The 13,511-nt window shown below is 42.9% G+C and overlaps 1 protein-coding gene across 1 annotated transcript in view; it reads left to right on the forward strand.

Moving 5' to 3' along the window:
• The first annotated feature begins 5,544 nt into the window (after positions 1–5,544).
• The window catches only part of MCF2L2 (MCF.2 cell line derived transforming sequence-like 2), a 163,949-nt gene continuing 155,982 nt past the window's right edge, over positions 5,545–13,511 (forward strand). Inside the window, exon 1 of the mRNA XM_082056760.1 lies at positions 5,545–5,660. Within this exon, the coding sequence (XP_081912886.1) occupies positions 5,558–5,660 (103 nt within the window). The 5' untranslated portion in view covers positions 5,545–5,557. The remainder of the gene's footprint in view (positions 5,661–13,511) is intronic.

A 13,511-nucleotide genomic window follows, 5' to 3' on the forward strand; every position in this document is an offset into this window, starting at 1 on the left:
AAAGCTCATACGGCAGAAAACCAGCGTGTCAGGGGTTAGGGACAGTAGCAGGGCAGAAGAATTGATTAGGGAGAGAACGTCTGTCTTTGTAAATTACTCTGCCCTCTGCCATGGAGAACTGCCCATGCAACCATCAATCTAGACCTTAAGCCTGCTGACATTAATGCTTCCTGGGAGATGAGCTCGGGTTTTTTATGACATTGAAGGTGAACAAGTGCCTTCCTTAAAATAAACTACATAGGGTTTAAGAAGTAAGATGATTCTAAAAATTACAGGATCACTGTCCATCAGCTTGGTCTAAAATACAGGCTTTTTTAAAAAAAGAAGAAAGATGCTATAAAGTGTTGGGAAATTATTGCAATATAAATAGGTATATATTGATTTCCTTAAAAGTTTAACAGCAAACCAAGCAAACATTTATCTAAAAACTTTCAGCATTGGAAAGCTTCTGTCAGAATTATGTAAGCAACACAAAGCAGACTGAAACTGGCAGTTTTCACTGTCCAAGGTGCATAAACAATAAAAAGTTCAAAGCAAGATGGCAAGAATGTTGAAAGGTATGAATTGGCACTTTTTTTGGTTGTTTTTAATGAAGAGATAGTAACTAGGACAGCATTCGGCTCAGCTCTGCAAAAAGTGACTGAGGGACATGATCGCTATATATAAAGTCATGGCTAAGATGACTTCTCAAGATGCAGGAACCAGAGGCCTGAAATTGAACTATCAGGCTTCAGAATTAAAAACCAGAAGTTTTTTGTTGCTGTTTGGGTTTTTTATTGTTTGTTTGGTTGGGTTTTTTTGGTTTAGTTTTTGTTTTCATACAATGCATATTTAAATTACAAATCTTGTTGCTACCAAACTTTATGGCTGTCAAAATTATAAATAGATTCAAAAATAACTAAACAGATTCATTAAGAAATGCAGTATTAAATATGATCAGGAAAATGCAAAATTAAGCTCATAAAGGCCATGAACTATAGGCTACTGCAATCTGAGAGAGGAATACTCTCCTTAAGTGCCCTGTTTCATACCCTCTTTCCTAAGGGTATGTTAATGGTCCTACTCACAGCTGGGGTACTGCCCCAGTCTGTGTCAGGACAGCTGTTCTGGAGCACAGACAGTGAGTAGATTGATGGGAATGGTGGTGACAAAAAGGTTTATGATGGGGAAGGAAGAAAGGGAGAGTGAGCAGAGAGCTTTGCTAAAACTAGTTTCTTCAGCAGCCTATTCTTCAGAACGTATGCTGGAAGCAGCTGTGCTCCTTTTCAAGTAAAGTAGCTGAAACAGCATCTGAGGCAAAGCAGGTCAGGCTTTGCACATTTTAGTCAAGAGGCTAAGTGTGAAGGCAGAGACCTAGGCACTGTCAGGTGAGCTGTGTGCGGGAGGAAAAGTGTACATGCAAGTTTTGGCTAAGAAGCCCAGATTTGTCACAGGAGCTGACTGAGAGGAGAGTAGAAAGCTGAGAACAGCCAGAGAAGCACTAGCACAGTGACTCTCTGAAAAACTAAGCAAGAGCACTGTTGACTGAAGTGTTCCAAAAAGAACAAAAGTAAGAAAACTTGAAATATGGAGTGCTATTTTCCTTTACTATGTGATTGATGTTACAGAAAGGAAATGGCACTGTGTTCTTTCTCTGTAGGTATGCATCGAAGTATTTGACTCATTTACCAGTTTCTTCTGCTAATGGAAATGTACTACGTCTCTGAAAGTACTGCCATAGCCAGTTGGAAGTGGTGACCATGTAATTACCCTTCCTGTTTGTGCCAACGATGTTACAGTTTTTCCCAGCTGGTAACAGAGCCCCAGCCTTCGGTATGGGGATCAGTCTTCAGCCGAAAGTTAAGGAAGGAAGAGGTATGATACCAAAGTAGCCTGTTTTTAATATAAGAAAATTGGGAAAGGGATTCTAAACTTTTCTGTTATTCCATCAGCCTGCCTTTTCTTCTGGTATGAAAGTGTTTTCAGATGCACTCAGTACACCAGAAGGTTGTGATCTTGTTCTGGAAGGAGATCCTCCTGAAAAACTGAAAGATGGGTGAGCCTATAAAGGTTATGTGAGACTTGGAAAGATAAAATAATCAATATAGTGAGGAAGGTAGGCTCTTCTCATGGATGGATCTCATTTTGATCTTTAGTAGCCCTTCAGTCTGTTGGCTAAATGTTTTTTAGTGACACAAGAAAGCGATATATAACTACGTAAGATGAAAAAAGAATCAGGTTAATCCAGATGTATTTTTTGTTGTGAGAGTTCCCCTTCCATGTGGCCAGGCCACAGGATCTTGTAAACATTTTTTGTTTGCAGTGTGCTATTTACTTTCTATTAAAATTGCTTACAAAGCTTTGGCCTCAGCTGTTTAATTCAGGATCTAATAAATGGCTGATGATTTGTCAGGCTGTCACTCTATGGATAAATCAAATTCTTTTGCCTGTTGGCCATCATTTTAATAGTGGAATCATGATGTTTGTACAGCCCTGGGCTCTGCTTTTTGGTGAGACCCTGGGTCATGCCTAAAACATAAATCATCATCCTTTGTACCTTTAACACAAGTATATCAGCAAGAGCTTTTAAGTCTCAGAGGTGAAGTCTGTATTTGTCGCAGTGAAAATGCTGGCTCAATTTCACAAATATATGCACCACTGGAAATTGTTACCAGCACAGTGATGGGCTAAGTTGTATGAGCATCTTTGTGCCATTCCTTGGGGCACAGGGCTTTAATTTCTTTCTGTCCCCAAGAGGTCCCTATTGTCCAGGCTTCTGGTTTTCCCCCTCTCTGCTCGGGTCTTGAACTGTGGCTCACCAGTGCTTCTGCAGTGTTTCTGACTTATGTGAGTCCATGTGGCTCTTCCATTTGGGAATTTGCAATGGCAACCCATGCTATGAACAGCAGCCTTTTTTTAACGCGGGCACCACTGAATCTTGGCAATGTAAAGAAATCATCCTATGACCAGTTGAAACTCATGTAGTTTGGTATCTCTCTGCAGCCTAAACCTTTCAACAATAACCCAAATTTCCTGCTTTTGTTATAACTTACACCATAGGACAGCACCCTCCACTCCAACTGAATCCCATGTGACCCACCTCCCAGCTGGGCAGGGAGCAGGCACAAAACATAATTATTCAGTACCTACTGCATCCTTTCATCTTTCAGGCTTTTTGTACCTTGTTAATTTTCAGTGAACCTGTAATTTCTGTCTTCCAAATTGGGTTGCAATTGACCCACAGGCTCAAAAGTTATTGAAGGCATAGTGGAAAACCAGAAAGCAGACTAACACAGGAAGAACAAATAATAAGAGAAGTATCTTAAAATAGCAAATGTACATGTGTCTGCAGTTACTGATGCTGAATAACAATGTTGGTATAGGAGCATATGGTCTTAAAATAGCTGAGAATGAATTTAGCTAGAAATAAGACAAAGGCTCTTAGCAATCCTTGATGTTCTTGAACAGCCTTCCTGTAGGAGTAGTGAGAGCAAACCATCTACACCACTTTTCAGTGGAATTTAATTCATTTATGAATGGGATTATACAGCCTGAAGGGAAAAAAAAAAAAGAAAAACAATCTCTTCAGTGTTTGGAAACAAAACTGTTTTTCTAGTTCCATGTTCCTGCCTGAAATCTGTGACCCTCTGAGAGCAAAATAAAGCATCCCAGATCTTTCAGACCCCTCCAAAGATTGTCTAGGTGTCAGTCTGCTTCCCATATGCTTTTTTCCGCCCCCCCCCCCGATGATGGAATTTCTTCCTTGGTTGAGGGAGTCCTTTTAACATTAGTCAAGGTCTTTACAGTTTGAACTTTACTGCCCAAATAGGCAGTAAAAAGAGGATCTCAGAAGAAAATGTCTTTTGCTTTAACCCCCAAATGTTGGCAGGTGGGTGTCTCTCAAGTCATCCTCCTCACATGTTTTCCGGCAGACTTGCTGTTAAACTAACTCAACAGAAGTATGCAAGAAACCTCTCAGCACAGTTCGTCAATCATCTAAAAATGAGGACACAGCACAGATATTCAGCCTGGCTTGTAGGTCAGCCAGCTGATTATAGGATTTTCCCATCACAGAGGTAGATAAAACCTTTTGCAACACCAGGACTGATGAACTAATTGTGCTGTTACATCTAATGAACCCACAGGGGTATTTTTACAGCTCTAGATTTGTGTATACGTAATGTCACATTCTTTGGCACTTATGGAAAGGTGGACCCAAGAAAATCCTATGGATGGGTGGGCAAATCTGGAATTAGAGCTGAAAACATTCTGTGGGAACAGAGATCTTGCAGGCAGTTGCCCCCTATTTTATTTCTTCATATTTAGATGTGTAATACGTTTTCCCTGTTTCTAGAAGTACCTTGCATGGAGCTCCAGGTAGGCTTCTAAGGAGGAGGCACACAGAGGGAAGGGAGACTCACAAGTCTCTGGCATGCTCTGGCTTTTCTCATCTTCTTGCCTGCCTCACTTTTCCTCTTCTCCATTCCCAGGTGGGGTCTGTAGCCAGGAGGGCTGATGAAGCTTTGCCCTTGCTCAGCAGCCGGTTTCCCTACAGCAGCCACACATCCGCACAGGGCTCAGCTGTGTCCCTGGCACCAGGGGCAGCTCCTCCCTGCAAACCTGCTCTGGCCCACCGATGTCCCCAGTGCCTGCCAGCACAGCTGAGCTCTGTGACCGTGATTGCAGGTGAGACCTGCCCAGCACCTGAGGCTAATTAATTTACCCTTCTTGTACACTGCCCAGCACCCAGAACTAATCAACCTACCCTTCTTGTACACGTGCAGCTAGAGAGGGTCGGGGGGGGGGGGGTGGGTTTAGTCACAGCAGGATCCCAGGGATCCTGTCCGTGGAGGAGGGTAACAAAGCCTCTGGCTACAACCCTCCTTAAAAGCCCATTGACCCCCTCCATGTACTCGGCAATCCCATTTGTCAGGCAGAGACTTTTAGAATGGGGGGGAGAATGGTCTCTAGGGACGTCGGGGGGTTCCACCTGGGGACAACCTGCAAGACACCTGGGCCCCAGGGGTCGAGGGGGAGCAGCGGAGGCTGCGGGAGGGTTGGTCTCCCGAGCACGCTGGTGAAGAGGGCGTCGCAGAGCAGCTGCTGCTGCTGCTACAGCTCTCCTGCCAGCTCCACTCCTCCCGATGCCATTCCTACCTCCAGGATTTTTCCCTGACTCACAGCATCACCATCCAAAAGTCTCCCTGGAGGAAGGTATCTGCCTGCTGGTTTGTCTCTTTATCCTTTGCCTCATCCGCGGGAGAAGGGAGAAAAAAAGCCATAAGCAATCAACTCGCCTGTTTATCTTTCTTTCTTTCTTTCTTTTTTTTTTTTTCTTTTTTTTTTTTTTTTTTTAACTTTCCCCCTCCTGCTCCCTTCCTGTTGTCAAGGGGGGTAAAATCCCCTTTTGGAAGGAGCTTTTCTAGGTACATGCATGGACGGCAGCGAACTGGGAGAGGTGAGCAGCCGGCAGAAGATGTGAGAGCTGGAAGGGCCGTGCCGTGGGAGTGGTCCTCGCTTTGTGTGCGAGCGAGGCAGTGAGTGTGCAGCCTCCCACTCTGGGTGCATCTTTTTTTGGATGCTGTGCAGCTCCCTGTGTGAAATGCTTTTTTGGTTAAAAGAAGAAGAGATGTCACATCAGGAGCTCACCCAGCGACTGACTACGGTTATCACCCATGTGGGTAAGACATCTTTATTTTTCTTCTCTCCATATTTGTGTAGATTTGGGGGCCCTGTTCCCCCAGGAGAGGCTAATGTTCTGTACAGGCAGGAAGCCTTTGTGTGATAATATCGCACCTGTGTGTGAAATAGGAGCCATCAGCAGATTGCAAACCCATGGCTTTGTGCAATTAGACAGCCTTTTATTGATGGTTTGGTTTGTTTTTCAAGCATGCAGTTCTCCAAAAAGCAGAAACAATAAGAGCAGAATGTCCTACCTGTTAACTGATCTGTGTAAAATACTCAAGCACGGTCCTTCCTGCAGGGACGTGGCAGAGAAAAGGGGGTGGTGCAAGGATGCCAGAGCAACAGAAGTGCTAATGTGCTTTGCACTTGCTTGTGATACTGGAATAGCAGCCCATTCTCAGAGTCCTTCTTATTGCAATTGCTGTTTCAAGGGTTCTGGAAGGTGCTAGGACAGGATCCCAAAAGCTCTTCTCCATGTTAGGCTTGATTTTCCTGTTTGCTAACTTTCAAATGCTAGTGAAGACAGGTAAGGCCCTATACTATGCATTGGCATCCTTGTAAGTCTAAGTTGGCTACCCACTGGCTGGCACTGGTAACCAAACTACAAGGACCCATGTAACCTGAAACTAGCAAGACAGTAGGAGATGCTGGTGATTCAAATATCAACTGAGAAAAGCTTTTGGGACCTTTTTTTGTTACATACAATTGAGTTAAAGCAGACTGTGGCTACATTGTGTCATGTAAAGGGAACATTTTCTGTTGAATTGAATGGGAGCAAATTTTATAGCTGTCAGTTTTTGTAATGGACTGTGTATTGTGAATACCAAAGATGCTGTACAGGTTTTTGAAATGCCTTTGCAATTAATTTTACTCAACCTATGTGAGATTGAGAGTGTGAACAAAATGTGGCTTTTGGAGAATATATTAATACAACAAAGATTTTAGACCAAAATTCTTCCTGTGTTTGGTATTAGCTGTAGCAGCTGAACTAAATTTAAGAAAGCAAATGCAATCAGTAGCTTGCCTAAAGAAATAGCACAAAAGCAGATTTAAACTGAATAAAATACTTGAGACCAGGTCCCATTTCTCCAGGCTTTTCTTGAGGGTCAGTCTCAGTGCTCCTGGTAGCCTCAGCAGGGGCTTGGTATGGGAGGGTGAGTTTGATTGCCAGGAGAGCTTGCAACGTCAGTCTCTCTGACCCAGTCACGCCAACATGGGTTGCTTTTCAGTTGTACAAATTCAGATTGACACAAAGTCACATGAATTCACATTTTTATTATGAAGATTTGGGATCCAGCATGAGGCACATTTAAATTTTTAGGAGGAGTATTTCAGTGGACCCAAAGAAATTTGTGTATCTCCTGGTTTTCCTGTCAGATTCAATACAGGTCCCCATTATCCATATTGAGGACCCTTCCTTGATGTCAGGAGGGATTTGTTAGAGCTAACATAGCATTATGCTAGCATTTAGCAATGTAGGAAACCATTCTGGGCTCTAGAAAGATGTTAATGAACCTTTCCCTTTTCGCAGACAAATAGAGAGGTTTCTGGGTCATGTGGCTGAGGCCAGAGAGTCTCATTGGTTTCCTGGAGGTCAACAAGCAGATCAGTCTTGGGAAGACGAATGAAGTTTTTTCTTTTTTCCATTTCATACTGAGGCAAGAGCCTAGTTCACCAGCTTCCAACAGGGAAGGATAATCCCACCATTTTCCCAGCCATTCAAGACACAGAAATCAGACCCTGCTGTGGAGTCTGCCTGCCTTTTAGTAGACAGTGCTCATTTTTTATCAAATCATCTAACTAGAAAAAGCAGCTCTACAAAAATAGAAGCAAGTAATGTTAAAAAAAATGTTATTGGCTGAAGGAAGAACATTTCTTCCAAGCCACTTATGATGCACCATGTTTATGAATCACACTTTGTAACATGAGTTTCCTTAGCTGAATCAGCAGTAGCTCATTGGAACCGTAATTCCTGGGCAGCTGCCGGGATCTCTTGAAAGTTCAGTGTGAATCTTTACAGCTCAAACAAGTGAAAGGGCTCTCATCCATGGTGAACTGAGGGGATCCCTCACCAGGAACATACGTAATAGCGTTTGCTATTTTTACACCATCTATTGCCCTCATATTACCACTTGGACTGATGACATTCAACCTGTCTAGAATGTAGCCGATGCCTGGTTGGGAGCACAGCTCTCATATCACCCAGTAGCAGGAGGGAAGAAACTTATTCACAAAATTTGCAGAAAGCCAAACAAGAATTCTATGGTAAATTTTAAAAGAAAGACCTTTATATTTGCAATAAAAATTTTATGGGATCATTTTGGTCTGCTTGAAGTAGATGACATGCCAATTTATTTTTAATGTGTCAATAAGGGTGTCACAAACATAATTAACTGCCTGGAGCTCAACTTATCTGTCCTGGGCAGCAGCTTTGATCCCTCATTAACTGACTCATGTGAGACAGTTCCTGCACTTGTACAAAAAGCCTCTTATCCTGCTGCAGACTTCATACATGTAGCTGCCTGCTTCATGCAGGTTAAAATCAAAGTGTTGAAGGTATTTACCTACTCCACAGTAGCTGTCTTAACTTAGTAGCTTTCTAGTACCATGTACCCTGTCCCATAGCACATCTTTACACAGTATCAAACAGCAGAGGACCAGATAAGATCTCTTAAATAGCCCTGTGCTCCCTCAGCCTCTCTGGGATTATTCCTGATTGCCCTGGTGTGGGTGAGGTAATGAGGCCACCACAGGTGTCTAGGACAGGAGTAGTTCATGAAGGCGAACAGGCTTTCTGCTTGCTATCCAAGACATAGCACAAAACGTTTCCCAATCTCGTTACCAAAACTGCGTCAAGATTCTTTTTCTAACTTAACCTACTTTCATTAAACTTGACTGATGGGAGGTGTTGGGGAAAGACTCATCTCTTGAAAAAAGTGTGTCCTTTGGGTAGGTGGGCAAGTGGCAGCTCTTCTGTGTTGGGGAGGGAAGAAGCTTTGCTGGGTGACATGCCTGGTGCTGACAGCAGGATTCTTTGCGTGTGGGAATGGTACAGCTCTTCGGCTTGCAAAGCCCACCAGAACATGCTTTTGTGCACTCACTACCCACCCACACTTGGCAGCTGGTTCCCAGAAATCTGATGCCAGCTTTGCTATGGGTGGGCGATGTGCTGGGCAGTTACACATACAAGCACCTCCACCCAGTGCCCCATTTTCCATAGATTTTTATTCTGAAAATGATTTTATAATAAGATGGAGCTGCCAGAACCGATGTCAGCTGTCTCAAAAGGAAACAGAAGAGCTTGGCTTGTCTCTGTTACCAGTAAAGAATTCTGTAGCACATTAGAGGTAGGATTTTCTTAGAGGCTCCCCTTCCAATCGAGTTATAAGAGCTCTTCACATCTTCAAATGACAACTGGATCCAGATGAGCTGTCTGTTGGTGTCCCTGGCAGGGGAGGCACTGATGTGAAATTGAAGAAAGCAGTACATTGCACAAATGATATATACAAGGAGAAACCATACATTCATGTCAGCTTTCATTTGGTTTTACACATTCCTATTTGCCAAATCTCCCATTGTATGAATAGAAAGAAGAATTTAAGTAACTTGATGGACATCAAAAGAAAGGTCAGTGGCAGAACTTGGTTTATGATAGACATCTCGGGATTTACACAGTCTCTTAAAATTCCTATCTGTTAACCATTGTCAGTCAATTCCTACCCCTCTTGCCTTAACTACTAGCTGTGAGGAGTGGTGTACAATATCTCTGTGTGTGAAGAGAAGTTGTGCTACAATTTGGGACAGGAAGTGAAGGATGATACTGCATCCACTTGACTGTTTAAGAGGAATTTAGGTCAGCAGAATGGAATAACCTGATCTGGCTCTTGTCCGAGACCAATGGCTTAGCATCACAAGTCACAGAATCTGTTTTATGCTGCAAAGCCACAATCTGTCACAGCTGGATAGATGATGGTGATGTTTCTGATCTGTGTCCATGTACAGCAAAGACACTCAAAAGAGATTTTTAAAGAAATGACCCTTCAAGTTACCATATCAAATAGGCCTTCTGCTACTTCTATGCAAAGGCTTAAATCAAGGCAATGGAAATTCCCCTGCCTGCAACAGAAAATTCTTCTCTTTGTTTTAGAGCATCCATGCATTTCATGAACTCTTTGCAAACCACTGATTCTACAGCTCTGTCCTACTTTCAGATTTATGGTGAGCAGCAAGAGGCGACTGGTCTTCTCCCCAAACCACAGCACACCAGGTTTCCTTACCCAAAAGTAAGATACAGGCATGGGATATGCATCTATCACTGCATTCCCTGTAACACAGGACAATAGAAAACTGCAAAAACATGTTTGCTGCATTTGCTTGTGATCTCATACTAACAAGAAGTGGGAGTTTGGAGTTCCTTTATCTATTAACCTACTTCTATTAAAAAATTGACCTGTGTACATGTTATCTCCATCTTTCTCTGTGTACTCCAATAAAGCTTTTGAACAATTGGCCAATTTTTTACCAAATTTGGTGAAGTGACAATGGTCATAAAATATTAAGCTCATGCAAAATATGAAAACAGTGACTGAACAGAAAGATGCAATGAAGAAAAGGCTAATAAGCTCATTCTGTTATGCCTCAGAGAATCCACATGGGAAAGTGGAATGGAGGAAAGGAGAGGTAATTACAATTTATCTGGTTTAGTTTTGCAGCTTAAAAAAGCTACTTGTTTACATTTTTGTTCCTAGATTGTGGTTATTAATTTTATCCCATTCTATATGGCTTATTCTGTGCAGCTGTTTCACTGGGAAGTGTTTAATGAGAAACTATTTAAAAGTGTTTTGCTAATGCTGCAAATTCGTGCCTATAAAAAGCAGAAATCAAGCTTTCAAAGACAACCATGAAAAATGTGCAGATGTGCCTAGTGCACTCTCCAAAATGTAAAATGTTACAAGAGCACATGGTACCTGTTTAAAGTCCATATCCTGACCCGGTTTGTCAAGGCATGATCAGAAATAAAGACCATAAAAGATTGTTATGATTCGGGGATCTAAAACATTAGTTTGTCTTAAGGCAAAATATTTATGTGATGGTTTGGTCTCATGTTTAGGGAGAGACAAAGGTGACTAAATTGCTTCCCAGAACCAGTAGGAACAGCAGCATACACTGAGTTTGCTTCTGTTTCAGGAAAGCACAGCTTGGAGGGATTTCTCTTTTATAGTCTGTCTTTTACTTTAGCTGAATACTTTTTCACATGGGATGTGACTCTGCCTCTACCATCCTTAACAGAATCCAAGAAAAAGATGTGTTACCATTAATCATTTACAGCAGCAAGCAGAGCCCCACAGAACTGAAAGGCTGCTTACAGCCCTACCTATTTTCTCATTTATTGATATCCTCCCCAAAGCTGGCTGTTAAATCCTGAGCTATCATTCTCAAGCCAATATGGGACCAGGATGTTGAGGAGAAAAGGGAATAGGAGTAGTTACCATCCACCATCTGCTTGCTGCAGAATTTTCACACTTTCTACTTATGCATTTTGTGATGGCAACTGTTGGAGACAGGGTGCTCGGCTGGATGGAACTGAGGTGTGATCCAATCTGCCAATCTGTAGGTCACTGTTTCAAAAGCCTCCAAACTGCTGCTGTTAAATCTAATGCTACCGCAGTCTCACTCTGTCCTTTACTTTCCAGCTTCCCTCAGTAATGGCTTGTAGGTGTTTGTTCCTTGGAGTGAATGCATGGAAGAGTGTCTGATGTGTGAGGGAATTATTAAAGGAAAGTCAGGTGACAGGATCCGTGTTTTGCTGTTACTACTGGTGGTGCACATAGTCCCACAGCTATGCCTGCTGGGCACTGGGTCCTGTGCACCCTTAGAAAGCTCTGCTGGTCTCTGTAGTTTCTGTTGATGCCTAGAAAGTAGTTGGGACTCAGACGAATTATTCTAGGATGGCCAGTTGCAAGCAAATCTGTATGTCTGCTGTTGGAGTCAGCTCTTCTCAGGGCTTTCCTGAACCCAACTGCCTCAGGACTGGATTTCAGACAGTTTTATACAGCAGAAAGAGGAGCTACCAACTTCCAGAGTGGGCATTTGCAAACACTGTGTGGTGGTTTTCGTTGTTGTTGTTTTGTGTGTGTGGTGTTTTTGTTTTGTTTTCTCCAGGGAGGAGGGGCAGTGAGAGAGGTTGGTTATTAAATATTAAACAATAATAATAATAATAAAAGAAAAAGAAGAATGAGGTAGTTTAGGCCACAAGCAGCAGAAAAATTGCTTCTTGCAGCATCATTCTATGAGCTAGTCAGACTGTGGCACTTTCCCCTCTCTTCTTCAAGACTCCAGATCAAGCCCAAGGCTACTTGGCAAGAGGAGACATGGGGGGAGTCTCCAGGGGAAAGCAAGTATAAGAGTTTTCCTCCTGTGTGAGGTCTCTAGATCAGGCACAATGAAAGCTGCTGGTGCTGACAGAGGTCATTGCTTGCTAACAGGGTAGGCACTTGTGACCATTCTACACTGCTAAGTCCCAAGATTAAAAAGCAAATAGGGCCAAAAGTAGGTAGAGGGGAGCCTCTGTCTGTTCCATTCTCTGTGGCAGAAGGAAGCTCAGATGGCCTCAAAGGAAATTAAACTGAGCTGACATCTATCACAATTCCTGGCAGCTCATTAAATACAAGGGCCTTTTTCAACCTCTTCCCTCATCTTTTATTTAATTCCTTTCCTCACCTTCCATATGGTGCCTGAATCCAAGAGATCCCCTGAGAGGATATCTCCCCAGGGGAAACAGGTTCATCATTTGGGGAGGTACTTGCAGCACCCGACTGTCTCAATGAGTAGAGAATAAGCTGAGCATTTTCATTGCTGTTACTCCTTTCTCCCTTCTTCTGCACCGTGTTTGAGGCCTTTCTTAGCCCCCAAGGAATGAGTTGGCACTCCATCTAGGATGAATCTTTCTGGAAGAAGCTTGGATAACTGCTAAAATAATTCTGACAGCACAATGTCTGGTACCTGATACTAGACCCATTTGTATTTTTTCTCCTGTTTTTCAGTGCTGGGCTTGTGTTCAAGCATTTCTGAGAAGATAAGCCACAAATGTTTTGTGTTAATGCTGATATGTTGTAGCCCACTGATTGAGCCTCTTGTATAATACCTCACTTTAGAGTTCAGCACAGTAACATCTGGATTTCCCCAGGTGGGCAGTGACTGGGAAAAACTCTGAGTTCTCCACAAAGCTGCCTGCTCCTACTGACACGAGAAAAGGCTGGAGAATGATGTGAAAAGGATAACATGGCACATGGATCGTGATTAGTCAGTCAGCTTTGGTGACTCACACTAACCAGTGCAGCAGACATGGCCAGAACTGAAACCAAGGAACAGGAGGGAGACAGGGAGAAAAAAGAGCCAACTCTTACGTGCATAGATGGAAAAAATCACTTGTAAATACCTTAAGTGATCTGTAAATCATGGCACAGAGGGAGGTCCTGCTCTGAGAGCAGAAACACTATAAAGAAAAGCTTGTGAGTTTAGTGGAAGAAATGATATCAGGGTTCACTTTGGCATAGGGACAGATGTGTAGGGGACAATCAGATTGAGATCACAGTATCTTCAAGCTCCACTGTCATTTAAGCCCAACACAGAGAACATATGTGAGTCCAAAGACATAACTGCCTCTGAGGAATGACTGAGCTCATGTACTGGATGAGAGCCACATCCAGGATGTGAACTCAGTCTGGTGCAAGTCTGAGACAACATTTATGCAAGGGTAAAATACGTTACATTTGTACCTACACACTTCTTGTCATTTGCAGTGCAGCATTACAAAAGGCTGATGCCTTTTCAGCAGAGGCCTGCAA

Source organism: Streptopelia decaocto (assembly GCF_964273445.1).
Source record: "Streptopelia decaocto genome assembly, chromosome: 6".
Classification (NCBI taxonomy): domain Eukaryota; kingdom Metazoa; phylum Chordata; class Aves; order Columbiformes; family Columbidae; genus Streptopelia; species Streptopelia decaocto.